General features: G+C 42.2%; 1 protein-coding gene across 2 annotated transcripts; it reads right to left on the reverse strand.

Moving 5' to 3' along the window:
* Positions 1–43: 43 nt before the first annotated feature.
* LOC139558726 (voltage-dependent calcium channel gamma-7 subunit-like) lies at positions 44–27,834 on the reverse strand. 2 transcript variants are annotated; one of them, XM_071374099.1, is made up of 6 exons: positions 27,418–27,834; positions 19,683–19,878; positions 15,793–15,882; positions 9,164–9,304; positions 4,831–4,976; positions 44–3,565 (listed from the first exon to the last, which is right to left on the reverse strand). In XM_071374099.1, exons 2-6 carry the CDS (start codon positions 19,870–19,872, stop codon positions 3,083–3,085), a joined length of 1,050 nt encoding a protein of 349 aa, XP_071230200.1. In that variant the 5' UTR covers positions 19,873–19,878; positions 27,418–27,834; the 3' UTR covers positions 44–3,082. The 2 variants fall into 2 exon arrangements, with proteins under 2 accessions (XP_071230200.1, XP_071230199.1); XM_071374098.1 differs by having other exon boundaries at positions 27,432–27,832.

Genomic DNA, 27,834 nt, shown 5'->3' on the forward strand with positions numbered 1-27,834 from the left:
ACCGAAAAGACATCTGACCACGAACATTAAGCACACACACAGATTTACCCCTAGGATTTATTCAATAGCTGTAGAACAATGACATGTTACTCAACAACCCCAGGCATAACATTATTCATGTTCTCAGGTATGAACAATCGCTCAGATTCATTAGAAAATGGCATTATTGTCATTATTACTACTAAATAGTACCATTGATTTTGTTGTAAATATGGGTAACATATTTACACTAATAATAATAGTAAGTAACAACAATAATAATTATCATATAATAATCCTAATAATAATGAATAGCTTTGATCTCTGCTACTGTTGTTAGGCACAGTTCATTTGAATAAGCTCAAAGACAGGTTCTAAGAGAGCGCCTTTACAAAAAGAAGAAATTGAGAGTGAGTGAGAAACGAGGCCTGCAAAGAGAAGAGACATTACATTAATGGGGATTTGAGAAACAAACCAAGACAACTGATCAATAAAGTTTCAAAGGTAGTCATATATGAGGGGATGGAAAGCGAGAGGAGGAAGAAGTGAAGGCAATAAAAGAAGCCTAAGGAAATCAATGAACAGTTGGGGGGAAAAAGGCAAACGTGGAGAAAAAAACAGAATCTAACTTTAGCTACAGAAAACCCCAATCATCCTCAACTTCAATAACATTCGTTGGCTAGTGAAGCCATGTGGCTCTCTGAAAGTAAACCTCAATTTAACAGAGTAGTTTAATGAGGAAAAACAACAGAGGATAAAACTTCATTGACAAAATACAAAATAGTTTTAGCATTTGTTTTAAACAATTCTTATAGCTACCCCTGTCACCTCTCTCTCCCTCTCGCTCTCTCCCTCTTTCACTCTTTCAATTAACCAAATCATAATTGGCCTATAATAGGCCTATATTTTATAAATATACATATATATAAATATATATATATATTACACTATAGCTTTAATACAAATACACCAATACGTTATTCTACCTATTATGATTATAGAACAAGCTACAAATATTAGTTATCTTATCATTTTCTCTCCAGCAGGAGCCAGTCCTGTTCTTTGATATTGAATTCATGTATTTTACTCTATAGTCTATTATAGGCTGTACATCACTGTCCTGGGTCCCAAACTAAATAATACTACCTTCCATCACATTGGTTGTGCATCTGCTACATAATGAACAATATAAATATTAAAATACATTTGATCAAGTTATCTGATTGCAGGAAAAAATCTGGAATTAGGAAAACAATTGGAATGCAATTCAATGGCTAGTGGGATTTGTTCACTATTTGTACGGCGATATTGCAAGACTTTGTTATAAATCTATCCCCAAGTCAGGAATTGCTATCGGTCTTGTTCGCTACAAAAGTGTGCATGTCATGATACAAAAGTTCAACCCGGATGCAGAGCTATCACTCACAGCAACAGCACTAGAGGGTGGTACAGAGACCCATTGGTCATGTTTTGCTCTCGTTTAGACCTCACTAACATAGACGCTGTCTTGAAATACATTACTGTGCTTTATATTAGACCATGTTAAACTCATAGTAACCCCTTTCTTTCTTTCACATCCTCATGTATGGTTTTATAAGTTGTCATGTTCCATTTACTTACATTATTTTTTATAATACAGATGTTTATAAACATAGCTAATGATAATGGCCACAATCTTTATTTTGATATTAGTAGTAGAAATAGTAGTAGTAGTAGTAATTGTAGTTATAGCAGGACTGTTGAAGCTGGTGTGTGTGTGTGTGTGTGTGTGTGTGTGTGTGTGTGTGTGTGTGTGTGTGTGTGTGTGTGTGTGTGTGTGTGTGTGTGTGTGTGTGTGTGTGTGTGTGTGTGTGTGTGTGTGTGTGTGTGTGTGTGTGTGTGTGTGTGTTACATTTACTATAAGTATACCAATACACATAGAATAGAATGTAAACATGTAGTACAGTGGGCAGGCTGCATAAGCAGCATGTATTATATAAACCCAGTCACAGTCAGAAGGAGAAAAGTAAACATTTCAAAATAAACACAGTCTTTACTTCATCAATCTACTCCATAGCTAAATGGGAAGCTCTTCTGGTAACTATAAAGAGAAGTTACTCTACTGGTAATCAGCCATGTGCTACAGAATATGAACACTCAAGCTAATTAGCAATCAAAGGAAGATCCTAAGCCTCGCGGGATCTGCAAATATGCTCTCATTCTTGGTAGTAAAATAGGTGCTTTTTTATATTCTCAGTCGTAAATGTTTATAAATGATGGAAAGTTATGGATTTTCTTTGTTACCACGACATTTTTGTCAAAAACATAACAACAAAAATTCAAGTGTTTTTATGGATTCCAAAATGGATGCTGAAGCCTGCGACCTGGACATGTATAGTAGAAGAATGCGAACTGCAGAGGAGAATCTGATATGTTACAATATGTACAGTTTGAGTCACAGAACCATCTTGAATGATCTTCAGAAGTCTATGGGAACATTCATCCAACAATGCCTCTCCAATACAAACAATTAATACAATGATAGACCTAATCATACAGTAATACACATCTCATGAAAGACAAACATGGTTCATTTTTCAACTTCCCAGCACTTAAAGAAAAATGTCTATACAGTTTAAGTATAAATCTCTATGCATATACAATGTGTCCTTGATTCTTGTGTGTGTTAGTGCTTGAAATGCATCTTATGCTTATTCTTCTGAAACAGCAGCACTCTTTTTCACAGCCCCCCATACCTCTCATCCCTCTTTTTCTTATTGTGTAAATAATGATCATATCCCCCCTCTCTCCCTCTCTCGTTTCCTCCCTCTCTCTGAAAGTTTGCTAAAATGTCTGTCTTCATCTGAGGCACGGCATACATTTTAAATCATCCTCCGCCCACCTCGTTCTCTTTCCCTCGTTCATTCCCTTCTTTCTCTTGATCTCCTAAATCTCCTTCTCTCATCCTCGCTTCCATCTCTCCTCCCACACTCTTCATGCGTGCATCAGTGTGTTTGGGTGTGTGTATGTGCGTGTGTGTTTGCATCTGTCTCTGTGTGTTGCGCGTATAACAGAGCCAACCCCAACTCTGTCTACCCCCCTCCCTCATCCCTCACTCCCCCTTCTAGCATGGCGAGGCACTCATGCGCATGTGTTGGTGGTAGCGGGGAGGGGCCTGGGCAGAGGGGGGCATGGCCATGGGCATGGACTGGGGAGGAGGCCCGCTGGGGTGAGAGGACATGGTGTGGTGGCTGGAGTGGAGGGGGTGGGAGGACATGGTGTGGTGGGGGTAGGAGGAGGAGGAGGAGGACTGCTGGTAGCTGGCGCCCGAGGAGGGGCCAGAGGACGGGGCCTGCTGCTGTTGCTGCTGCTGGGAGCTGCCCTTGGGCGGCGGGGGCGTCTGGTTCAGCTGGATGGAGATGTCACTGGAGACCTCAGACGCGCTGCGGCCCCTCTGCGGAGGAGGCCACGACTCGGGGTGAAGGTACTGGCCGCTGTAGTCGCTGCACTCGGACAGGCGGGGGCGGTAGAGGGACGGGTGGGGCCGGTACATCTCCTCCTCGGCGTAGCGCTTCATGAAGAGGTACACTGACATCACCCCGGCCCCCTGGGAGAGAGCAGCGCAAGTACACTATAAGATACTGTGACTCATATTACTACATGACATGAAACACCATCACAAAGAAGTCATAAGTGACACATTTGGCCGTCATACATCAGGCACACTATGAACCACAGCAAAAAGAAGCCTAAATAAAAATGTATTATATTATATAAAAATGACATACAGTATTGGACTATGAAACACAACAAACACTGGAACATTTAAAGGTCCAATGCAGCCGTTTTTATCTCAATATCAAATCATGTCTGGGTAACGATGAAGTACCTTACTGTGACTGTTTTCAATTAAAGTAGAAATAGTAGTAGTAGTAGTAATTGTATAGCACAGTGATTGTTTTCAATTAAAATGGTCAAGAAGAAACAAAGATAGCTTCTTAGCAAAGAGTCATTTCTCATTCAAGGATTTTGTTAGGACTGTCTGGGAGTGGTCTGAGTTGGGAAGGGAAAACTGAAAACTAGCTGCTATTGGCAGAGAGGTTTGGAACTGTATTAATGGTCTATAAACTCCAAAACAGGCAGACCTTTCTAGAAGTCTTTTCAAACAGCTCTTACACTAAAAGGGCATTATAATCATTTTCACAATTTCACAGTGTGGAAGAATATATATATAAAACACAGGTAAATCACGTATTTGACTGCACTGTGCCTTTAATAAAAACGCAATACAACAGGATGTAATGTAGCATCCTGAAAGAGCAACACAATGTTTTGAATTAATAGAAATACTAAACATTTTAATAACATTACATGCGTGAGTTATTTTCAACTGTGGAATATGTCTCTGTGATGCACAAACCTCTGAAGACATAACAGTGCTCAAACCGCTTCTCCGTGTAATAACTCGTTATCAAAAATGCAATGTTGCACCAAACAGCCGACACAAACATTTACATCCTCATCCACTATTCATCGCTGACATCTTAGTACAACATCCTTGAAACTTGAGCACGTCGACGCCAATGCTAAGCGCTATTTCCCCCTCCTCTTCCTCCTGCCACTGCAGAGGGGCTGGGAAAAAAAGAAAAGCCCTCTAGCGAACTGTATATTCATGTGACAACAGCAGCGTTTTTAAGCTGCCGCTGTGACAAGAGCTGTCGCCCTAAAGTGTGCGCTATTAACATTTATGAATATTGATGCGAGTTGGGGGGGGGTCCTAACAGTGAAGCACTAAGCTAGTCGGTTAGCAGTTAGCAGGGGTTAATAGTTAGTGGTCGGGCGCTACGCTGGCAGGCGGACAGGTGTGCTGACCTCTTTGAGGAGGAAGGAGCTGGCAGCGAAGGCGAAGGACCAGCCGTAGTGGTAGTGGAAGAAGTGCTCGGGCTCACGTGGCCGGTTCATCACCTCGTCGTTGATGCTGCTGATGTAGAGGACCAGGCCCACCACCAGGCTCAGCCCTGAGAAGGAGGAGAGGACGGGGTGGAGAGAAAAAGGGAGGGAAAGAGAAAGCATGGAGCGAAAAAAGAGGCAATGAGGAGCATAGAGGCAGAGAAAGACATGGGAAGGAGTAGTGGAAAGAGAGAGAGATGAGAGAGAGATGGAATGGAGAGGGGGAGAGAAGAGGGGAGAGAAAGAAGGAGGGGAGAAGCGGCGAGCCAGTGGAGGGGGGAGAGAGGAAGAGGAGAGAGAGAGAGAAAGGATGGAGAGGGGGAGAGAGGGAGTGCGCAGTGTTGAGGAGATTATAGGAAACAGTGAGCGAGAGAGGAAGGGTGATGGGGAATCATAAGTGAGAATGAGAGAGAGAAGGGTGGAGGAAAGAGAGCGGAAGGGAGGAGGGAAGGGACAAACGCCAGGGGCAAGAGTGGGTGGGGGAATGGGTCAGAGAGTGTGAACATGAAGGGGAGGGTGGGTAGTAGGGAGAGCGAGAGAGCGATTTGGAGACAGCAGGATACACAGTGAGCAAGATGGAGGGAGAGAGTTTGAGATGAAAAGAAAGGTGGAGAGACATAGTATTATTGCCTTGGCATCCAAATAGATCCCCTCGACATAGAGGGCAAGACAGACCCGAAAGTGGGACAGTATGTGGCCTACACTCTTAGAAAAAAAGGTGCTATCTAGAACCTAAAAAGAACCCTTTGAAGAACCCTTTTTGGTTTCAGGTAGAATTCCAGGTATTATTTAGATTTAAAGTTTAATAGTAACATGTACAGGGTTGCAGGTGTTATTACAGGGTACAGTGAAAATCTTTTTGTTTTCACAACAATGCAAGTCAAAGTGAGATGTGTGTTTTTTTTTTATGAGAGTGTTATTTTATGAAAACAAGAATCATAAATGATAGATAGTAAAACGTGATTATGATACATTGCTACTACTACACATATGAGTGCCACAGCTGTAATACACTACACTAGCTAAATTAGTGCCACTGCTGAAAATAACCGCAGTATCTCAATTGTTTGCTCAGATAGCCTTCCGACAGCCACCATTGTTGCTACATGTTTCTGCCTTCACACTGAAAAGAGCTCGTATGGCCAAACATTTGAGCACATTTCCCCTGACGCATTAAAAAACAACAATAAAACAACTGAATAAGAAGATCCACAAGACCCCTTCTTGAACCACATTTTCATTATTCATTACTTTGAATAAATTAGCCTTATTATACTTTCTAAATGGAAACCAAATCCCAACCACTGCCTGCATGCCTGCGAATTTGCGATAAACGAGGACAAAATAGAAGTCGAGTGATGGAAGAGAAAGAAAACCCCAGCCAGCCAGCCTCGGCTTCTGCAACCTCTGACCCAAAAAACCTCCACCACCATTAACCAGCACAACAGCCCCACTACATAGTCAGCCCTGACCAGCACCACAAAAACAACAGCAGGAGATTCAGGCAGCAGGCTCCAGCAGGCAGCAGTAACAGCAGCTGCAGCAGCAGCGACCGAAGCTCCTGGGAACCAGTGACCTGGCTCCCCCTTACTGTCTCAGCAGGGGGAGCTGTGGCTAGCTGCTGCTAGCTCCTCGCCTGCTTCCCTCTCAGCAGAAGTCAGACATTCTGCGTGGGCGTGCTAGAAAACTCAGAACAGAGAGCTGTCCCTCTCTGAAGAAAGGCAGGCTGCACCGGAGCCAGTTTGCGACTTCCATTCTGTTTTTTCAGAATGGTTTGGGTTAGGACGTATGATCCTGATCCTGAATCAGGGTGTGAGAACGTTACATTTTCTATATGTTGTGTTGTGGAATGTTAATGAAATTGAATTCATTGGCAACCATAACATCTTTTCTAGGGCAAAGACATTGAGAACAATGCCACGCTGAGCATCTATAGAGTTGTCCGTTTGTTCAAATGGCTTCAAAGAAACCGAGTGAATAACAACAACAAACTCAATATTTCTCAAGTCCAGTCAAGTTCTCAAGTCGTTTCTTGGGACCAATTATCTGAAGCTGTTGTGGTTTTACAATATTTTAAGTTTTTTTTTCTCAATTCACAGCCCATAATGTCAAGTTTCAAGTTTTATTAGTCCAACGAAATGCTTACTTGCAGGTTCCTTCTTGTCTATTCAACAACAATAAGAAATAATAATATATAAGAATACGAACACAAAGTAAATGGCTCAGTAGAATAGAATACACATTTTAGCATAAGTACAGTGCATTTGGAAAGTATTCAGACCCCTTCTCTTTTTCCACATTTTGTTACATTAAAGCCTTATTCTAAAATGGATTATATAAAAACAATTCCTCATCAATCTACACACAATACCCCATATGAAAATAGTTGTTTTTAAATGTTGGCAAATTAAAAAAACAGAAATACCTTATTTACATAAGTATTGAGACCCTTTGGTATGAGACTAGAAATTGAGCTCAGGTGCAACCTGTTTCCAGTCCACCTGTGGTAAATTCAATTGATTGGACATGATTTGGAAAGGCACACACCTGTCTATATAAGGTCCCACAGTTGACAGTGCATGTCAGAGCAAAAACCAAGCCATGAGTTCGAAGGACTTGTCCGTAGAGCTCCGAGACAGGATTGTGTCAAGGCACAGATCTGGAGAAGGGTACAAAAAAATTCTGCAGCATTGAAGGTCCCCAAGAGCACAGTGGCCTCCATCATTTTTAAATGGAAGAAGTTTGGAACCACCAAGACTCTTCCTAGAGTTGGCCGCCCGGCCAAACTGAGCTATCAGGGGAGAAGGGCCTTGGTCAGGGAGGTGACCAAGAAACCGATGGTCACTCTGACAGAGCTCCAAAGTTCCTCTGTGGAGATGGGAGAACCTTCCAGAAGGACAACCATCTCTGCGGCACTCCACCAATCAGACATTTTTGGTAGAGAGGCCAGACTGAAGGCACTCCTCAGTAAAAGGCACATGACAAACCACTTAGAGTTTGCCAAAAGGCACCTAAAGGAATCTCAGACCATGAGAAACAAGATTCTCTAGTCTGATGAAACCAAGATTAAACTATTTGATCAGAATGCCAAGCGTTACGTCTGGAGTAAACCAGGCACCATCCCTACAGTGAAGCATGGTGGTGGCAGCATCATGCTGTGGGGATGTATTTCAGCGGCAGGGACTGGGAGACTAGTCAGGATCGAGGGAAAGATGAACGGAACAAAGTACAGAGAGATCCTTGATGAAAACCTGCTCCAGAGCACTCAGGACCTCAGACTGGGGTGAAGGTTCACCTTCCAACAAGACAATGACCCTAAGCACACAGCCAAGCCAATGCAGGAGTGGCTTCGGGACAAGTCTCTGAATGTCCTTGAGTGTCCCAGCCAGAGCCCGGGCTTGAACCCAATCGAACATCTCTGGAGAGACCTGAAAATAGATGTGCAGCGACGCTCCCCATCCAACCTGACAGAGCTTGAGAGGACCAGCAGAGAAGAATGGGAGAAAGCTTGTAGCTTCATACCCAAGAAGACTCAAGGCTGTAATCACTGCCAAAGGTGCTTCAACAAAGTACTGAGTAAAGGGTCTGAATACTTCTGTAAATGTGATATTTCAGTTTTATATTTTTAATACATTTGCAAAAATGTCTAAAAACCTGTATTTCCTTTGTCATTATAGGGTATTGAGTGTAGATTGATGAGGGGAAAAAACTATTTAATCAATTTTAGAACAAGGCTTTAATGTAACAAAATGTGGAAAAAGTCAAAGGGTCTGAATACTTTCCGAATGCACTGTATAATACAGGACAGCACATTTATAATTCAATATTTACACAAACAAATACCTTCATTGAATTAACTACTAGAAAACCATTACTTATTCAATTTGAGCCTGAATCAGTACAATCGTTCACTGCTGCAGGTCAGTGACATGTAATAAGGACAAGATGGGCGAATAACTGCTCTGTCAGCAGCATCTCATGCTAGGCTAGCATCTGTGAGCAAGATCTGCAATACCCCCAAATAGAAACTGATGTAATCTTATAGACAACTGAGGATCAGGATACGCTGTCAGCCAAGCCACTAAACCAACAACCAATCAGGGGGGTTCCAGACCCAAACCACACAGAACCAACTTTACATACCATTGGCAGCTCTCATCAACCAATAAGTATCTTAAATACTGAACATCATTAAAACAACAGCCAATGGGAAACTTAATTTCCTTTCATCATAAAAAAGCATGTGGCTCCGTACCTGAGAGGATGAAGAAGATTCCGGAGATGAAGGCCAGGATGGTGCGCTGTGGCCGGATGTGTCCGATGTTACTGATGACGAAGGCAGTGAAGACGAAGAGCAGCGACACCATGGGGAACGGCGTGGCTGTCCGTACCATCTCTGATGAAGGGATAGAAGGAAACAGGATGAGAGAAAGACAGAAGAAGAGAGGAAGATATATTGAGAGGAGGGAGAGTTAAGTAAAACAATTCAATCAAACATAAACAAAAGATTCAACATTTCTTACATCGTTTTAAACCAAGTTTCAGTGTCCCACTGGGATAATGAAACTTAAGCTGCATTCAGTGGAAAAAGCTTTCTGTTATACTCCTCCTCTATTTATGAATAATTAAGGTAAAAATATAAATGAATGCACTATAAATAACACATTAAACAAATATGAATGGTCTAAACTGGTATACAAGTATATGAATGAATTGTAGCTGTTATGTTGTAACTGTTATGCTGTAGCTGTTGTGGTGTAGCTGTAATGCTGTAGCTGTTATGTTGTAGATGTTATGCTGTAGCTGTTATGTTGTAACGGTTATGCTGTAGCTGTTGTGGTGTAGCTGTAATGCTGTAGCTGTAATGCTGTAGCTGTTATGTTGTAGATGTTATGCTGTAGCTGTTATGTTGTAGCTGTAATGCTGTAGCTGTTGTGGTGTAGCTGTAATGCTGTAGCTGTAATGCTGTAGCTGTTATGCTGTAGCTGTTATGTTGTAGCTGTTATGCTGTAGCTGCAATGCTGTAGCTGTTATGTTGTAGATGTTATGCTGTAGCTGTTATGTTGTAGCTGTAATGCTGTAGCTGTTATGTTGTAACTGTTATGCTGTAGCTGTTATGTTGTAGCTGTTATGCTGTAGCTGTGACGTTGTAGCTGTAATGTTGTAGATGTTATGCTGTAGCTGTTACATTGTAGCTGTAATGCTGTAGGTGTTATGCTGTAGCTGCCATGCTGTAGCTGTCACGTTGTAGCTGTTATGCTGTAGCTGTTATGATTTAGCTGGTATGCTGTAGCTGTAATGTTCTAGCTGTCATGTTGTAGCTGTTATGCTGTAGCTGTTATGTTGTAGCTGTTATGCTGTAGCTGTTATGATTTAGCTGTTATGCTGTAGCTGTTATGATGTAGCTGTTATGGTGTAGCTGTAATGTTGTAGATGTTATGCTGTAGCTGTTATGTTGTATCTGTTATGTTGTAGCTGTAATGTTGTAGCTGTTATGCTGTAGCTGTTATGATTTAGCTGTTATGCTGTAGCTGTTATGTTGTAGCCGTTATGCTGTAGCTGCAATGCTGTAGCTGTAATGCTGTAGCTGTTATGTTGCAGCTGATATGTTGTAGCTGTAATGCTGTAGCTGTTATGCTGTAGCTGTTATGCTGTAGCTGTTATGTTGTAGTTGTAATGCTGTAGCTGTTATGCTGTAGCTGTTATGCTGTAGCTGTAATGCTGTAGATGTTATGCTGTAGATGTTATGCTGTAGCTGTTATGTTGTAGCTGTAATGCTGTAGCTTTTATGTTGTAGCTTTTATGTTGTAGCTGTAATGCTGTAGCTGTTATGTTTTAGCTGTTATGCTGTAGCTGTTATTTTGTAGCTGTTATGTTGTAACTGTTAAGTTGTAGCTGTTATGTTGTAGCTTTTATGTTGTAGCTGTAATGCTGTAGCTGTTATGCTGTAGCTGTTATGTTGTAGCTGTTAAGCTGTAGCTGTAATGCTGTAGCTGTAATGCTGTAGCATTTATGCTGTAGCTGTTATGTTGTAGCTGTAATGTTTTAGCTGTAATGCTGTAGCTGTTATGTTGTAGCTGTTATGGTGTAGCTGTAATGCTGTAGCTGTTATGCTGTTATGTTGTAGCTGTTATGTTGTAGCTGTAATGCTGTAGCTGTTATGCTGTAGCTGTTATGCTGTAGCTGGTATGTTGTAGCTGTAATGCTGTAGTTGTTATGTTGTAGCTGTAATGCTGTAGCTGTAATGATGTAGCTGTTATTTTGTAGCTGTTATGCTGTAGCTGTTATTTTGAAGCTGTTATGTTGTAACTGTTAAGTTGTAGCTGTTATGTTGTAGCTTTTATGTTGTAGCTGTAATGCTGTAGCTGTAATGCTGTAGCTGTTATGCTGTAGCTGTTATGGTGTAGCTGTAATGCTGTAGCTGTTATGCTGTAGCTGTTATGCTGTAGCTGTAATGCTGTAGCTGATATGTTGTAGCTGTAATGCTGTAGCTGTAATGCTGTAGCTGTTATGTTGTAGATGTTATGTTGTAGCTGTTATGCTTTAGCTGTTATGTTGTAGCTGTAATGCTGTAGCTGTTATGTTGTAGCTGTAATGCTGTAGCTGTTATGCTGTAGCTGGTATGTTGTAGCTGTAATGCTGTAGCTGTTATGCTGTAGATGTTATGTTGTAGCTGTAATGCTGTAGCTGTTATGCTGTAGCTGTTATGCTGTATCTGGTATGTTGTAGCTGTAATGCTGTAGTTGTTATGTTGTAGCTGTAATGCTGTAGCTGTAATGATTTAGCTGTTATGTTGTAGCTGTAATGCTGTAGCTGTTATTTTGTAGCTGTTATGTTGTAACTGTTAAGTTGTAGCTGTTATGTTGTAGCTTTGATGTTGTAGCTGTAATGCTGTAGCTGTAATGCTGTAGCTGTTATGCTGTAGCTGTTATGGTGTAGCTGTAATGCTGTAGCTGTTATGCTGTAGCTATAATGCTGTAGCTGATATGTTGTAGCTGTAATGCTGTAGCTGTTATGTTGTAGATGTTATGTTGTAGCTGTTATGCTTTAGCTGTTATGTTGTAGCTGTAATGCTGTAGCTGTTACGTTGTAGCTGTAATGCTGTAGCTGTAATGCTGTAGCTGTTATGCTGTAGCTGTAGATGTTATGTTGTAGATGTTATGCTGTAGCTGTTATGTTGTAGCTGTAATGCTGTATATGTTATGCTGTAGCTGTTATGCTGTAGCTGGTATGTTGTAGCTGTAATGCTGTATCTTTTATGTTGTAGCTGTTATGTTGTAGCTGTAATGCTGTAGCTGTTATGTTGTAGCTGTTATGCTGTAGTTGTTATGCTGTAGCTGTTATTTTGTAGCTGTTATGTTGTAACTGTTAAGTTGTAGCTGTTATGTTGTAGCTTTTATGTTGTAGCTGTAATGCTGTAGCTGTTATGCTGTAGCTGTTATGCTGTAGCTATAATGCTGTAGCTGATATGTTGTAGCTGTAATGCTGTAGCTGTTATGTTGTAGATGTTATGTTGTAGCTGTTATGCTTTAGCTGTTATGTTGTAGCTGTAATGCTGTAGCTGTTACGTTGTAGCTGTAATGCTGTAGCTGTAATGCTGTAGCTGTTATGCTGTAGCTGTAGATGTTATGTTGTAGATGTTATGCTGTAGCTGTTATGTTGTAGCTGTAATGCTGTATATGTTATGCTGTAGCTGTTATGCTGTAGCTGGTATGTTGTAGCTGTAATGCTGTATCTTTTATGTTGTAGCTGTTATGTTGTAGCTGTAATGCTGTAGCTGTTATGTTGTAGCTGTTATGCTGTAGCTGTTATGCTGTAGCTGTTATTTTGTAGCTGTTATGTTGTAACTGTTAAGTTGTAGCTGTTATGTTGTAGCTTTTATGTTGTAGCTGTAATGCTGTAGCTGTTATGCTGTAGCTGTTATGTTGTAGCTGTTAAGCTGTAGCTGTAATGCTGTAGCTGTTATGTTGTAGATGTTATGTTGTAGCTGTTATGCTGTAGCTGTTATGTTGTAGCTGTAATGCTGTAGCTGTTATGCTGTAGCTGGTATGTTGTAGCTGTAATGCTGTAGCTGTTATATTGTAGCTGTAATGCTGTAGCTGTAATGCTGTAGCTGTTACGTTGTAGCTGTAATGCTGTAGCTGTTATGCTGTAGCTGTTATGCTGTAGATGTTATGTTGTAGCTGTAATGCTGTAGCTGTTATGCTGTAGCTGTTATGCTGTAGCTGTTATGTTGTAGATGTTATGCTGTAGCTGTTATGTTGTAGCTGTAATGCTGTATATGTTATGCTGTAGCTGTAATGCTGTAGCTGTAATGCTGTAGCTGTTATGCTGTAGCTGTTATGTTGTAGCTGTTAAGCTGTAGCTGTAATGCTGTAGCTGTAATGCTGTAGATGTTATGCTGTAGCTGTTATGTTGTAGATGTTATGTTGTAGCTGTTATGCTTTAGCTGTTATGTTGTAGCTGTAATGCTGTAGCTGGTATGTTGTAGCTGTAATGCTGTAGCTGTTATATTGTAGCTGTAATGCTGTAGCTGTTATGCTGTAGATGTTATGTTGTAGCTGTAATGCTGTAGCTGTTATGCTGTAGCTGTAATGTTGTAGCTGTTATGCTGTAGCTGTTATGCTGTAGCTGTAATGCTGTAGCTGTAATGATGTAGATGTTATGTTGTAGCTGTTATGCTGTAGCTGTTATTTTGTAGCTGTTATGCTGTAGCTGTAATGCTGTAGCTGATATGTTGTAGCTGTTATGTTGTAGATGTTACGCTGTAGCTGTTATGTTGTAGCTGTAATGCTGTAGCTGTAATGCTGTAGCTGTTATGCTGTAGCTGGTATGTTGTAGCTGTAAAGCTGTAGCTGTTATATTGTAGCTGTAATGCTGTAGCTGTAATGCTGTAGCTGTTATGCTGTAGCTGTTATGCTGTAGCTGTTATGTTGCAGCTGTTATGCTGTAGCTGTTATGTTGTAGCTGTTATGCAAACATCATGCTTGGTTGCACTACATGCAAACCAATAACTCAATAATAATACGTGTCTTTTTTATATCTGCCTGCTTGCTCTGCAATTATTTGTTGCCTTGTCTATTTGTCTGTTCAGTAGTGCTATGTATTGTAGTCTGCCACTTGTCCCTCATGCTGTTGCCTGTTCCTACAATGTTTTGCACTGTTGCCATAGATCTCCCATCATGTAGTGTTGTGATGTCCCGCTTGTCGTGATGTGCTTTGTCTCTGCCTATTTTGTTGTACTGTTGTCTGCCCTTAACAATGCGTGTGCCATGTTGTCTTGTTGCCATAGGTCTCCCGTCATGTACTGTGGTGGTGTCTCTCCTGTCGTGATGTGCTTTGTCTCCACTGTCTGCTGATGTATCTGTGCTGTTGCCAAGTGTCTTCCGTGTGTTGTCTGTCTTGTCATACACTTTTAATCTTCGCCCCCTGCCCCACAGGAGGCCTTTTGCCTCTTGCTGTCATTGTAAATAATAATTTGTTATTAATTCAAATGAGGGAACACATGAATTATACAGAAACAGATTGTCATCTGCGTCACTTCCTTGCTTTCTTACATGACTATAAAGTCTTTATGAAGTAGTTACACAGGTTGACTTGGGATTGGGAGCAATTGTGTACAGAAATACATGCTTTACTTAATACCAGCCCCCACCATCCTAATTCAATTGTATCACTTGTCAATCACAAAGAAAGGAAATCATATAAAATAACGATTAAGTAACATTCCTTCCCAAGAGAAAATGTTTATCATTCCCTACAGTTTGATAAGCCTGCAGCATGCTTTATAGAACAATATACTGTAGTAAAGTCAATGGCCTTTGTCCTAGTGTGTCAGGTTCCATTGTGGTCTATACAGTCCACTTTTGGGCCACAATGTTCTACATCGTAAATAATTCAAATAAACTTAGCAAAAAAAGAAACATCCCTTTTTCAGGACCTTGTCTTTCAAAGAGAATTCGTAAAAATACAAATAACTTCACAGATCTTCATTGCAAAGGGTTTAAACACTGTTTCCCATGCTTGTTCAATGAACCATAAACAATTAATGGACATACACATGTGGAACGGTCGTTAAGACACATACAGCTTACAGACGGTAGGCAATTAAGGTCACAGTTATAAAAACTTAGGACACTAAAGAGGCCTTTCTACTGACTCTGAAAAACACAAAAAAAGATGCCCAGGGTCCCTGCTCATCTGCGTGAACGTGCCATAGGCATGCTGCAAGGAGGCATGAGGACTGCAGATGTGGCCAGGGCAATAAATTGCAATGTCCATACTGTGAGACGCCTAAGACAGCGCTACAGGGAGACAGGATGGACAGCTGATCGTCCTTGCAGTGGCAGACCACGTGTAACAACACCAGCACAGGATCGATTGGAGGTGGAGGGTCTGTCATGGTCTGGGGCGGTGTGTCACAGCATCATCGGACTGAGCTTGTTCTCATTGCAGGCAATCGCAACGCTGTGCGTTACGTCTGGAACCTGTTGGATCGGAGGGTGAAGGCTAGGGCCATTCCCCCCAGAAATGTACGGGAACTTGCAGGTGCCTTGGTGGAAGAGTGGGGTAACATCTCACAGCAAGAACTGACAAATCTGGTGCAGTCCATGAGGAGGAGATGCACTGCAGTACTTAATGCAGCTGGTGGCCACACCAGATACAGACTGTTACTTTTGATTTTGACCCCCCCTCTTGGAATAATGTGTTCAGGGACACATTATTCCATTTCTGTTAGTCACATGTCTGTGGAATTTGTTGGGAGGTTGGGAACTATTTTGCCTCATCATGTTTCCTGGATAGAGCCTTTTGGTGCATAAAGAAATGACATGCAGGGGTTATTATCCTCTATGTTTTTCACTGTGGTCAGGTGTCATCACTTACTCAGTATATTTGCAGTGTTTTCGGTCACAATATCTATCTCAGCTTCAGTGGTGAAGTATTCTGATGCTACACATCTCCCCTTTTCAGGTCCTGAGAGAGAGAGAGAGAGAGAGAGAGAGAGAGAGAGAGAGAGAGAGAGAGAGAGAGAGAGAGAGAGAGAGAGAGAGAGAGAGAGAGAGAGAGAGAGAGAGAGAGAGAGAGAGAGAGAGAGAGAGAGAGAGAGAGAGAGAGAGAGAGAGAGAGAGAGAGAGAGAGAGAGAGAGAGAGAGAGAGAGAGAATAGGCCCAGAGGGAGAGTGGAAATCAAGGTTTATAGTGGATGAGCAGAAGAGACACAAGGGGTGGAATGGAGAAGAAGTCATTAACCTGGAATTTGGACAGAGAGGGGGACACTTAATCAGAGTGGCACAGAGGTGAACAGTCAGTGAGGAAAGCCACATTCCACACGACAGTAGCATCTTTCACCTTTCACCTTATGTACCAGGCACCAGCACAAACAATGCCATTCCCCTGGAGGGCCACCAATATAACCCTGGCTAAAGGGGTGTGTGTGTGTGTGTGTGTGTGTGTGTGTGTGTGTGTGTGTGTGTGTGTGTGTGTGTGTGTGTGTGTGTGTGTGTGTGTGTGTGTGTGTGTGTGTGTGTGTGTGTGTGTGTGTGTGTGTGTGTGTGTGTGTGTGTGTGTGTGTGTGTGTGTGTGCGCACATTTTTCCTTAAGCCTTCCCTTTGACCTTTTAGCAGACTAAAGTCTCTGAGTCATGGGTAACAATCATTGTCTTACGTCAGATAGCGCGTTGATTCCACGTGCACTGATCTGTCCAATGTTATACAACGGGTGGGTCTAATCCTGAATGCTGATTGGTTAAAAGCACATTCCAGCCGGTGTCTATTCCACAAGTTACCACCGGTTAAATCTATGACGTTAAAATGCCTATTTACTCTGTTCCATCTGACTGCGCAATCCACTGTCTCATCAACTTCATCTCAACTATAAAAAGCATCTAGACATTACCTCACATTTCTTTTAGACTAACATTTAGTTTTCAACTGTGGAGATTTGTATAAACCTTGCTCTCTGTCTCTCCAAAATTTGCAACATTGTTTCAATATTCAAAATCGAAATCCACCTGTCCCATAGTAATAAAGGTGTAGGGGTCGGGAGTCTGGACCAGAGAGAGGCAGGCAGCATTTCTCAGCCAGTCGAAATCATGAATCAGCTGGCATTATTTTTATGGATATATACAAAGAAATGTGAATTGTAAAAAGATCAAACAAAACGACCTGCAGCTAGTTTGCAGTCTTTCCAGCTTCAATTTGAAGTGATTGTGTTAGCTGTATTGTTGGCTAGCTCCTCTGAACTACAGTGTCCTTACGAGAGAGCACATTTTCTATGCTAGGCGAAATCGTGCTCATTATGGATGTATCCAAATAAATATCACTAGAAAACAGCTTCAACAAATGCAGTTACTGTTGTTATTCTGTCTGCACTGTTTGACATGACTGTAAGTTAGCCATAGTTGGCTAGTTAGCAAACAAGGGATAAGAATGTTGCCAGGCAGTATGGCAATGGAACATTTAGAATGAACGACTGGGTCGCGTCTGTAGATACAGAACAAAAAGACTGAACAACTGGGTCGCGTCTCTGGCAACCGAACCAATAGAACGAACGACCAGCCGGCTTGGGTAGCAACCCTAGATTTGTTTCGGGACTATATCTTGTGGAAGGATGAAATAGTATGAATAAATTAATCCAAATAACGTTTTTCATGAAAATATGTCAATCATTATTTGATTATGTTGGTAACCCATTGTATAAAGTGATAATGCCCGAGAAGCCGGTGTTTGGAGAATATATTGGCACGGTTTGCCGGCCTTCGATTTCGTCTCGGGCCTAACAACACCAGTGCCAATATATCCTCCAAACACCGACTTCTCTGGCATTATCACTTAAATATCTATCTGCGGACTGCAGTAACTACACACCGTAACCACTACACGCTGTGCCCACTACACGCTGTGCCCACTACACTCCACACCCACTGCCATTGAGGGTACTTGTTACAGTACGAAGCCCATTAGTATTACATCATTACATGCCACGCCCACTAGCATTACATCACTACAAGCATTACGTCCCTACATGCACACTAGCTAGTTAGCTAGCTAGTAGACATATCTGCTGGAGCCAGACCCTGTTGAACCCAACTCTAGCGGGGTACTACTTGGTGGGTGCTGTGTGTATTCGATCGGTACTACATGCCGCGCCCACCAGTCTGCGGTGCGCAGACAGGCCCTACTCGTATCTCGCAAAGGGTAATGGGATAGCTTGAAAGTAGTCTGGCTACAATGGGCTGCCATAAATATTACCAGAGATATAGTAGATATAATGATGAGATGCTTTTGTTTCCGCCCGAACAATGAAGGGTGTTGACGTCATACAAAAACTCCTCACCTGCTTAATAATTAAGGATCATGGACAGATTTTGGGAAGAGAAAGGGCTCTCGCTACGCCTCCCTCTGTCTGATATTACCTAGGTGACATAGCCTAATGAACCCACTTCACCCTCAAATAGTCAGAATTATTATAAACTATTAGCTACTAGCAAGCTACTTTAGCAACATTACTTTATCACAACAAATAAGTTTGAGAAGCAACTAGTGCGTGATCTGCCGCCAGCCCAGCTGCTGCTGCGCTAGCTGACCCCAAAACAACGATCGCGGAGAAACATGCAAATCTACGGACTGATTTCTGATAACAGTCCCTATTAATTTGGCGGCAGCATGTCTACAACTTCAGTGCAAGCGGTTTATTTGAAAGTAAAGATAGAGAGAGCTAGTGTAAAAGGTTGCGTCAATCGAATCTGGTATCAGGATAAAATATGATTCAGAGTCACCGAATATACTTTAAGTATTTTTATTTAACATAAGCGATAAATGGTAAATGCAATTTTCGTATATACGGGTTCACTGTATCACCACGCAGGGTAAAGCAGAGAACTGACTGAAATAGTACAGACATCTTATTTTATACTGTGACAGATGTAGTTCCAACTTTAGAGTTGGCCTGTCACAGTAGAGGCTTAGCGTGGTTTAAACTTGCTAGCCTATCGGTGGTGCCCAGGCTGGTCCCAGCCTCACAGCACACTGCTGTGCACACACTCAGCACACAGCACACACTCAAACCGGTGTGCCTGGCATACCATAACCTTTTCAAAGGTACTTAAATCTTTTGTCTTCCCCATTCACCCTCTGAATGGCACACACACAATCCATGTCTTGATTGTCTCAAGGTTTAAAAATCCTTCTTTACCCAGTCTCCTCCCCTTCATCTACACTGATTGAAGTGGATTTAACAGGTTACATCAATATGGGATCATAGATTTCACCTGGTCAGTCTATGTAATGGAAAGTTTTGTACACTCAGTGTATGCGTTTCTGGCTTTGGGAAATGGGTGTTACACTCCTTAACCACACAGCTAACATTATGCCTAACCCTAAACTTAAATTAAGAGCAAAAAGCTCATTTTTATTTTCATACATTTTTACGATATAGCCAATTTTGACTTTATGGCTGTGGTAACTAGTGACAACCGTTGAGCGACGGGCATCGCATATGAGTGACGCGATCTGACGTAAGACAATGGGGTAACAATAATATGTGTGTGTGTGTTAAGGAATGACATCTGAAATATAGACTATGTTTATTCCAGTATCTGCCACAAAGCATTACAATAATGTATGTGTAGATGTGCTTCTGTACATATGAACTACTGTTTATGCGTATTGCTTTCCTCACACAAAACCTGCCACAAAGCATTATGTGTAAATATGTATACTATTTGTTTATGCATGCTTCTGTGCATATAGACGAAATGTGTCTTTTTCGGCATACCTGCCACGAAGCAGACCCTCCACATGCCGGAGTGCAGGGCCATCCTGACCTCCATGCTCTGGTTCTGCTGCAAAATGACGCCCTCCTCCATCAGCAGCCAGTAGTCTGTGGACACAGCCACGCCCACCAGGAGCAGGCCGCACGCCCCAAACACCGAGGACAGGAGCGTGAGTGCCCGCGTGCTAAACATGCTCGTCTGAGGAGAGAGGATAAGAAAGAGGAGAGAGGAGGTGAGAGGACAGGTGAGGTTTAGGGTCGAGCCTATTTCAGTTCAGCTAATTCAGTATATGAATGGAAACCCTGGTTGAAATGGAGTTGACCTCTCCCCTGGTGGGTTTTCTCATCAGGATAACTCAACAGAGACAAACTTACAGTGGAGGAACCACTAACGTTGAGAAAAATGAAGAGAAAACTTCTCCACATGGCTGAAAGATCCCTTCTATCACAATGCTTCACATTTCATTGAAGATAATTAACCAGCATCACCTCATTGTTCTGTCGTCAACTCATCTTAAAATAGCAAAGACTGAGGGAAGTGGAGGCTTATCCACCAGTGTGGCTACATACGGTAACTACTGGTACCTATCTGGTAAATACTAGCTTGGTTAAACCAGGCAGAATGCTGCACTCAATGGTGATTCAGTCTGGTTTAACTAGGCTATAGGTATAGTGTAACAGTGAATACATAACCAGCGATAAAATCAACACAGGGACCACATGACTGCCCAGCCCGCTGTGACAGTGAGTGGAAATGACCTCACCATCACGGAGCAGCGTGCAGCAAATTAGAGGTGAGGCTCCTCCACTGATAACTGTGTGGCTTTTCTCACTCAAAAGCTTCACTGGTGAGAAGAAAGAAAAAAAGAAAAACCTGCACGGGGAGGAGAGGAGGAGAGCTACCGTGGTGCCGAACGAATGACCTCATCACTGCTTTGAGATGCAGCAGTGCACATTCAGCAATGTCACAATGGATTTTTCTCACTCATGATGACTCACCAGTTACAAATATTTGATATGGTAAAAAGCAGCCCTGGCCTGCCTACCTCGCGTGAACTCAGTCAACCCAGACCTTCAGAAAGTCGTTGAATAAACATTGTCACCTCAAGGAGAGAGTGACCGAGGGTAAAGGGGGGACTGTGTACGTGTCAAGATTCCCTCAAGGCAACCACCGGTGATAGGATAGAGGAGGAGGTGGTAAGGAGGTGCAACTGTGGTGCTCAGTATTTGTGTATGACACATACTTGTGTCTGCAAGGTCAAACAGAATGTGAAGATGAATTTGAATGGGAACCGAGAAGAGGCTTCTTCTGTATAAACAATGTTGACTGTGCGTGTTAGACATGGCAGCCAGAGAGAGTGATGACCGCAGTCTCAAACAGATACTTTGATCATTTGTAGTAAAACGTCCAATTCCCTGTAGATTTAAGGGCTTTTCACACTACTGAGCAACCGAGCCAAGCCAATACAACAATAGTTGTTGGAAACGTTCTGAAAAGCACAATATGAAAAGAAAATATCCAGGCCAGCACAGTTTGTTCGGGACGGCGCAATGTGTGGATAGGGTAATAGATACCATCTGGCCTTATGGATGGAACACATTAAGTACAGAGTACATTGAGTAAGAGGCATGGAACGTGGCATGGGTCAGTGCCTCATGGGTCATTCATTGTGTGCGCTAACATTTTGAAGATATGAGAAAGATCAATTCCCTTGATTCATCATTCCCTTGAAACACACTTGGTTTCAGTAACATGAAGAGACCTACAGTGCCATGCAAAAGTATTCACCCTCCTTGGCATTTTTCCTATTTTGTTGCATTACAACCTGTAATTTAAATGGATTTTTATTTGGATTTCATGTAATGGACATACACAAAATAGTCCAAATTGGTGAGGTGAAATTAAAGAAATTACTTGTTTCAAAGAATTCTAATAAAGAAAAAACGTTAAGTTGTATGTGCATATGTATTCACCCCCTTTGATATGAAGACCGTAAATAAGATCTGGTGTAACCAATTACCTTCAGAAGTCACATAATTAGTTAAATAAAGTCCACCTGTGTGCAATCTAAGTGTCACATGATATGTCACATGATCTCAGTATATATACACACCTGTTCTGAAAGACCCCAGAGTCTCCAACAGCACTAAGCAAGAAGCACCACTAAGCAAGCAGCACCATGAAGACCAAGGAGCTCTCCAAACAGGTCAGGAACAAAGTTGTGGAGAAGTACAGATCAGGGTTGGGTTATAAAAAAATATCCAAAACTTTGAACATCCCACGCAGCACCATTAAATCCTTTATTAAAAAATGGAAAGAATATGGCACCATAACAAACCTGCCCAGAGAGGGCCACCAACCAAAACTCACAGACCAGGCAAGGAGGGCATTAATCAGAGAGGCAACAAAGAGACCAAAGATAACCCTGAAGGAGCTGCAAAGCTCCACGGCGGAGATTGGAGTATCTCTCCATAGGACCACATTAAGCCGTACACTCCAAAGAGCTGGGCTTTACGGAAGAGTGGCCAGAAAAAAGCCATTGCTTAAAGAAAAAAAATAACCAAACACGTTTGGTGTTCGCCAAAAGGCATGTGGGAGACTCCCCAAACATATGGAAGATGGTACTCTGGTTAGATGAGACTAAAATGGAGCTTTTTGGACATCAAGGAAAACGCTATGTCTGGCGCAAACCCAACACCTCTCATCACCCCGAGAACACCATCCCCACAGTGAAGGATGGTGGTGGCAGCATCATGCTGTGTGTATGTTTGTCATCGGCAGGGACTGGGAAACTGGTCAGAATTGAAGGAATGATGGATGGCACTAAATACAGGGAAATTCTTGAGGGAAACCTGTTTCAGTCTTCAAGAGATTTGAGACTGGGACGGAGGTTCACCTTCCAACAGGACAATGACCCTAAGCATACTGCTAAAGCAACACTCAAGTGATTTAAAGGGAAACATTAAATGTCTTGGAATGGCCTCGTCAAAGCCCAGACCTCAATCCAATTGAGAATCTGTGGTATCACTTAAAGATTGTTGTACACCAGCGGAACCCATCCAACTTGAAGGAGCTGGAGCAGTTTTGCCTTGAAGAATGGGCAAAAATCCCAGTGGCTAGATGTGCCAAGCCTATAGAGACATACCCCAAGAGATTTGCAGCTGTAATTGCTGCAAAAGGTGGCTCTACAAAGTATTGACTTTGGGGGGTGAATAGTTATGCACGCTCAAGTTTTCAGTTTTTTTTGGTCTTATTTCTTGTTTGTTTCACCCCCAAAATATTTTGCATCTTCAAAGAGGTAGGCATGTTGTGTAAATGAAATGATACGAACCCCCAAAAAATACATTTTAATTCCAGGTTGTAAGGCAACAAAATAGGAAAAATGCCAAAGCGGGTGAATATTTTTGCAAACCACTCTATGTTTCTCTAAGATGGGGCATTGGGGTGGATGAGATTCCCTTTGTAGTTAAGGCCTACAGAATAAACCACAATTCCCATGCTGCAGCCTCAGTTAGGTTCCAGTAGAGCTGGGCGATATGGACAAAAATTCATATTGCGATAAATTGCCTGAATTGATGTGATGACAATAAATAGGATGATGAGTTTGCAACATTCATTTGCACCAGTTGTTTTGTATTATCCTTCAAACTACTACTACTAATTTGATGGCTGTAACTGTCAATTGTGCAATTAACAATCAACAATATTAGCAAACTTATTTCATGTTAATCTTCATAGATTAAGTGAATGGTGCTTTATGTTATAGCATGAAGGAGGGAGGGAATCAATGGAGGAAGGGACAAATAAAAGAAGTGATCAGTAGAGGAAAGTTTGGAGAGAGAGAGAGAGAGAGAAGCTTCAAGGGAATAATGTTTGTGATCAGTGAGAGTGTGGATCTGTCCACTAGTATTGTGCTGAAATAACAGAAAAATAGATAGCATAAAACTAAGAGTTTGGAGAGAGAGTGGGGGGGTGACGTGGAGAGAGAGAGTGTGTGGCTGAGGGGGAATATGTTTGAGGTCATGGTTAGAGTGTGGAGCTGTCCACTAGTGAGGTGCTGAAATACCAGACAACTAGATAGTGTAAAACCAAGGACACTACTTGCCTATAGTCTCATGTCTGGGTCCAAGCACACTACTGTACTGGGTTAGCTCCTTTTTGTATCTTAATTAACAAACTTCAGACTTAATGAATTAGCTACTCTTATTAATTAAGGCAGTCATTTGGGGTCATTAATATACAGATGTTAATAAGTGTGTAATAATCAGTGGTGTAAAGTACTTAAGTAAAAATACTTTAAATACTACTTAAGTCGTTTTTTTCAGTATCTGTACTTTACTTTACTATTTATATTTTTGACAACTTTTACTTTTACTTTACTACATTCCTAAAGAAAATTATGTACTTTTTACTCCATACATTTTCCCTGACACCCAAATGTACTCATTACATTTTGAATGCTTTGCAGGACAGGAAAATGGTCCAATTCATGCACTTATTAAGAGAACATCCCTGGTCATCCCTACTGTCTCTGATCTGACGGACTCACTGAACACAAATGCTTAGTTTGTAAATGATATCTGAGTGTTGGAGTGTGACCCTGGCTGTCTATAACTAAATAAAAAACCAGAAAATTGTGCTGTCTGGTTTGCTTAATATAAGTAATTTGCAATGATTTATACTTTTACTTTTGATACTTAAGTATATTTAAAAACAAATACTTTTAGACTTTTACTCAAGTAGCATTTTACTGGGTGACTCACTTTTACTTGAGTCATTTTCTATTAAGGTATGTTACCTTTAACTCAAGTATAAGAATTCAGTACTTTTTCCACCACTGGTAATAATATTAATAAGTTTGATTAATTAAGACCGTCCACCAGTGAATAATTCAGGGAATAGGCACTTTACTTGAGGTATTGTGCCCTGTAGCACACAGCATTATAGGGTTGTGATAAGAATCACATTATCCATTATCTTAACATGTCATGATAGGTCATTAGTGGTGAATCCAATGTCAGCATGCATAAGAAAAATTGGTGTTGAAAATGTTCCACGTGTCATGACAGCGGTATAACTTGACATGAACCGCCATGACGTGTTATGACAGGTCTCATGTAATTCTAATGAATGTGTTATGACCATGTAATAGAGGTGTTATGATATACATATTAGGTACAGTCAAATGGGACTAGGGTTCTCTCAATGACATTTAGCAGATCCAGCCACTTTCAAGGACACACAGCTACATGTTTTAATGTGTGCTTCGGGCTTCTGCAGTTTATAGAATCAAATCGGGAGAAATACTTAGTATACTATGCAGAGGCACAGTGCTTCATTGTGCATTGTCTCCCTAGAACAGCATTGCATTAAACATCGTAGTACAGCATGATGGAAAGAGGAAAGGAAAGAAGGGATGGATGAGGCAATTTGGAGCGATCATGGGTCCAGTGGACCAAGACAACTGCTGAGTGGTACAGAAACTACAACTCCCAAGGCAGCGGGACCAGCCCCACAGATGGTATTCCCAGCTAAGCGGCCAGGGAAGGCTCAGGATGGGGTGTCGTTTTCTGTTGAGGCGGCAATATGTTCCCCCTATCAACAGGCTCGGCCAACTGGCATGAAGAATGCAGTATTTAAAGCAGGGATGGAAAAGTAGGTGGTCTGACATCAGCCTCTTGAATGATAAGAACCACGTACAGGAGAAAGTACATGAACAGCACAGTAATGTACAAAGTGCAGTACATTGTATGCATGTACAGAGTGCAGTACATTGTATGCATGTACAGAGTGCAGTGCATTAAAATGCATGAATGACAGAGATAATGAACATCAAATGTGCTCAATGAGGGAAGATAAACTGTAGGGGGAGAAATATGGAGAGATAGAAAGAGAGAGAGAGAGATTGAGAGAGGGGGGGGGGGGGAAGACATGTCTGGGGAAAGACCTTGGCCCGAATAATGTTAGGAGAATCCAAGCGCTCTGACTCAGCCTACACACACACACAGGAGTGCCACATGCCTGTACATGGCCAACTTTACCTACAGTTACAGGCACCAACCACCATTCCTATACCTACGGTTACAGGCACCAACCACCATTCCTATACCTACAGTTACAGGCACCAGCCACCATTCCTATACCTACGGTTACAGGCACCAACCACCATTCCTATACCTACAGTTACAGGCACCAACCACCATTCCTATACCTACAGTTACAGGCACCAACCACCATTCCTATACCTACGGTTACAGGCACCAACCACCATTCACAAATACATGGACAGCCATGTCTGTTTTCTTTAGCATTATATGCTGAGGCATTGAAGGCTATTAAGACTGTCTGAAAGAGACAGGAATAACCCGGGGTGGCAGGTAGCCCAGTGGTTAGAGCGTTGGGCGGCAGGTAGCCTTGTGGTTAGAGCGTTGGGCCGGTAACTGAAAGGTTGCTGGATCAAATCCCCAAAATCAAATAAAATGTATTTATATAGCCCTTCTTACATCAGCTGATATCTCAAAGTGCTGTACAGAAACCCAGCCTAAAACCCCAAACAGCAAGCAATGCAGGTGTAGAAGCACGATGGCTAGGAAAAACTCCCTAGAAAGGCCAAAACCTAGGAAGAAACCTAGAGAGGAACCAGGCTATGACGGGTGGCCAGTCCTCTCCTGGCTGTGCCGGGTGGAGATTATAACAGAACATGGCCAAGATGTTCAAATGTTCATAATTGACCAGCATGGTCAAATAATAATAATCACAGTAGTTGTCGAGGGTGCAACAGGTCAGCACCTCAGGAGTAAATGTCAGTTGGCTTTTCATAGCCGATCATAGCCCCAAGCTGACATTCTTCCCTTGAACAAGTCAGTTAACCCACTGTTCCCGGTAGGCAATCATTGTAAATATGAATTTGTTCTTAACTGACTTGCCTAGTTAAATAAAGGCGAACAAACCCATCCAAACATTTCAATTGGACACCCAGAGCCACACTTTTTTTTCGCTCTCTATCTCTCTTCCTCCCCTTCTCTTTCCTCCTGTCACACTCCCATCAAAAACTCGACACACACACACACACACACACACACACACACACACACACACACACACCATTTTAAACATGCACATGGACCCAGATACACAACAACTAGGCTAGTGCAGCACACATCATATACCACCATCTTCCCCCCAGGTTCCCCAAGTAACAGGCATGACTTTTTTGTCTCCCATACCAACTACATATCAAAATTGATTCCCCCTCTCTTCACACATCCACATAGAGCTTTACCACTCACTCCAGTGCGCCTATAGCACTGCATTGAACAACGCTCGCCGGTGGCAAATGCGACACGCAAATGATTCTAATCACCAAGACATGTCATGGGAAGGAAATATTCATAAAGATAACATTCTCAAAGCCTACCACACGCACATCTTGCGGGGAGCGAGCGAGAGAGAGAGAGACCCGAGGCAGTATATTATACAACGGCAGACAGTGCTTTTTCAGAATTTCAAACCCAAATGTCAGTTGAATGCATTTCCTGTGTGTATTCAGCCAGACTAAATAGACGCAGCAAATGTTACAGACAGACTGACTGTAGCCCACAACACTCTGACAGACCGACACAGCCACGAAACGTGTGAACTGCTATAACCCAAAATGAAAACTATGATGAGACATTTTTTAAGCCGGTTTATTAAATTAATGGTAATTTGTATAGCGCAATGATGACACATACTCACTAGGAACTACTCACCCTTTCCGACAGTCCAAATGAATGGTGCAGCCGTCGAAAGATCCGCGCGCTAGGGAGCCTTTTCAGATTGTGCAGTTTTCCTTTTGCGGCCCCCTCTCCCTCGCTCTCTCTCTCTCTCTCTTTCTCTCTGTCTGACTCTCTCTCGTGTGTTTCCCCGTATCGCCCCCTCGCTTCTCTCTCTATCTCTCTCTCTCTTTTGCCCCCCCTCCTTTCACTCACTCTCTATTTCAGCACTGCGGAGAATCGGTTGAATGGGCTATACTGAGGACGGCGCGCGAGATGCGTGAGATGGGGGGGAGCGGTGGGGAGCGCCACACAGAGCGAGGGAGAGACAGCATGACCGTGGAGAGTTGCGAGTGAAGACGTTCTACTGTTGCGAGGAGACAGCCAAAAACACACGACA

This window comes from Salvelinus alpinus, chromosome 29 (genome assembly GCF_045679555.1).
Source record: "Salvelinus alpinus chromosome 29, SLU_Salpinus.1, whole genome shotgun sequence".
Taxonomy (NCBI): Eukaryota; Metazoa; Chordata; class Actinopteri; order Salmoniformes; family Salmonidae; genus Salvelinus; species Salvelinus alpinus.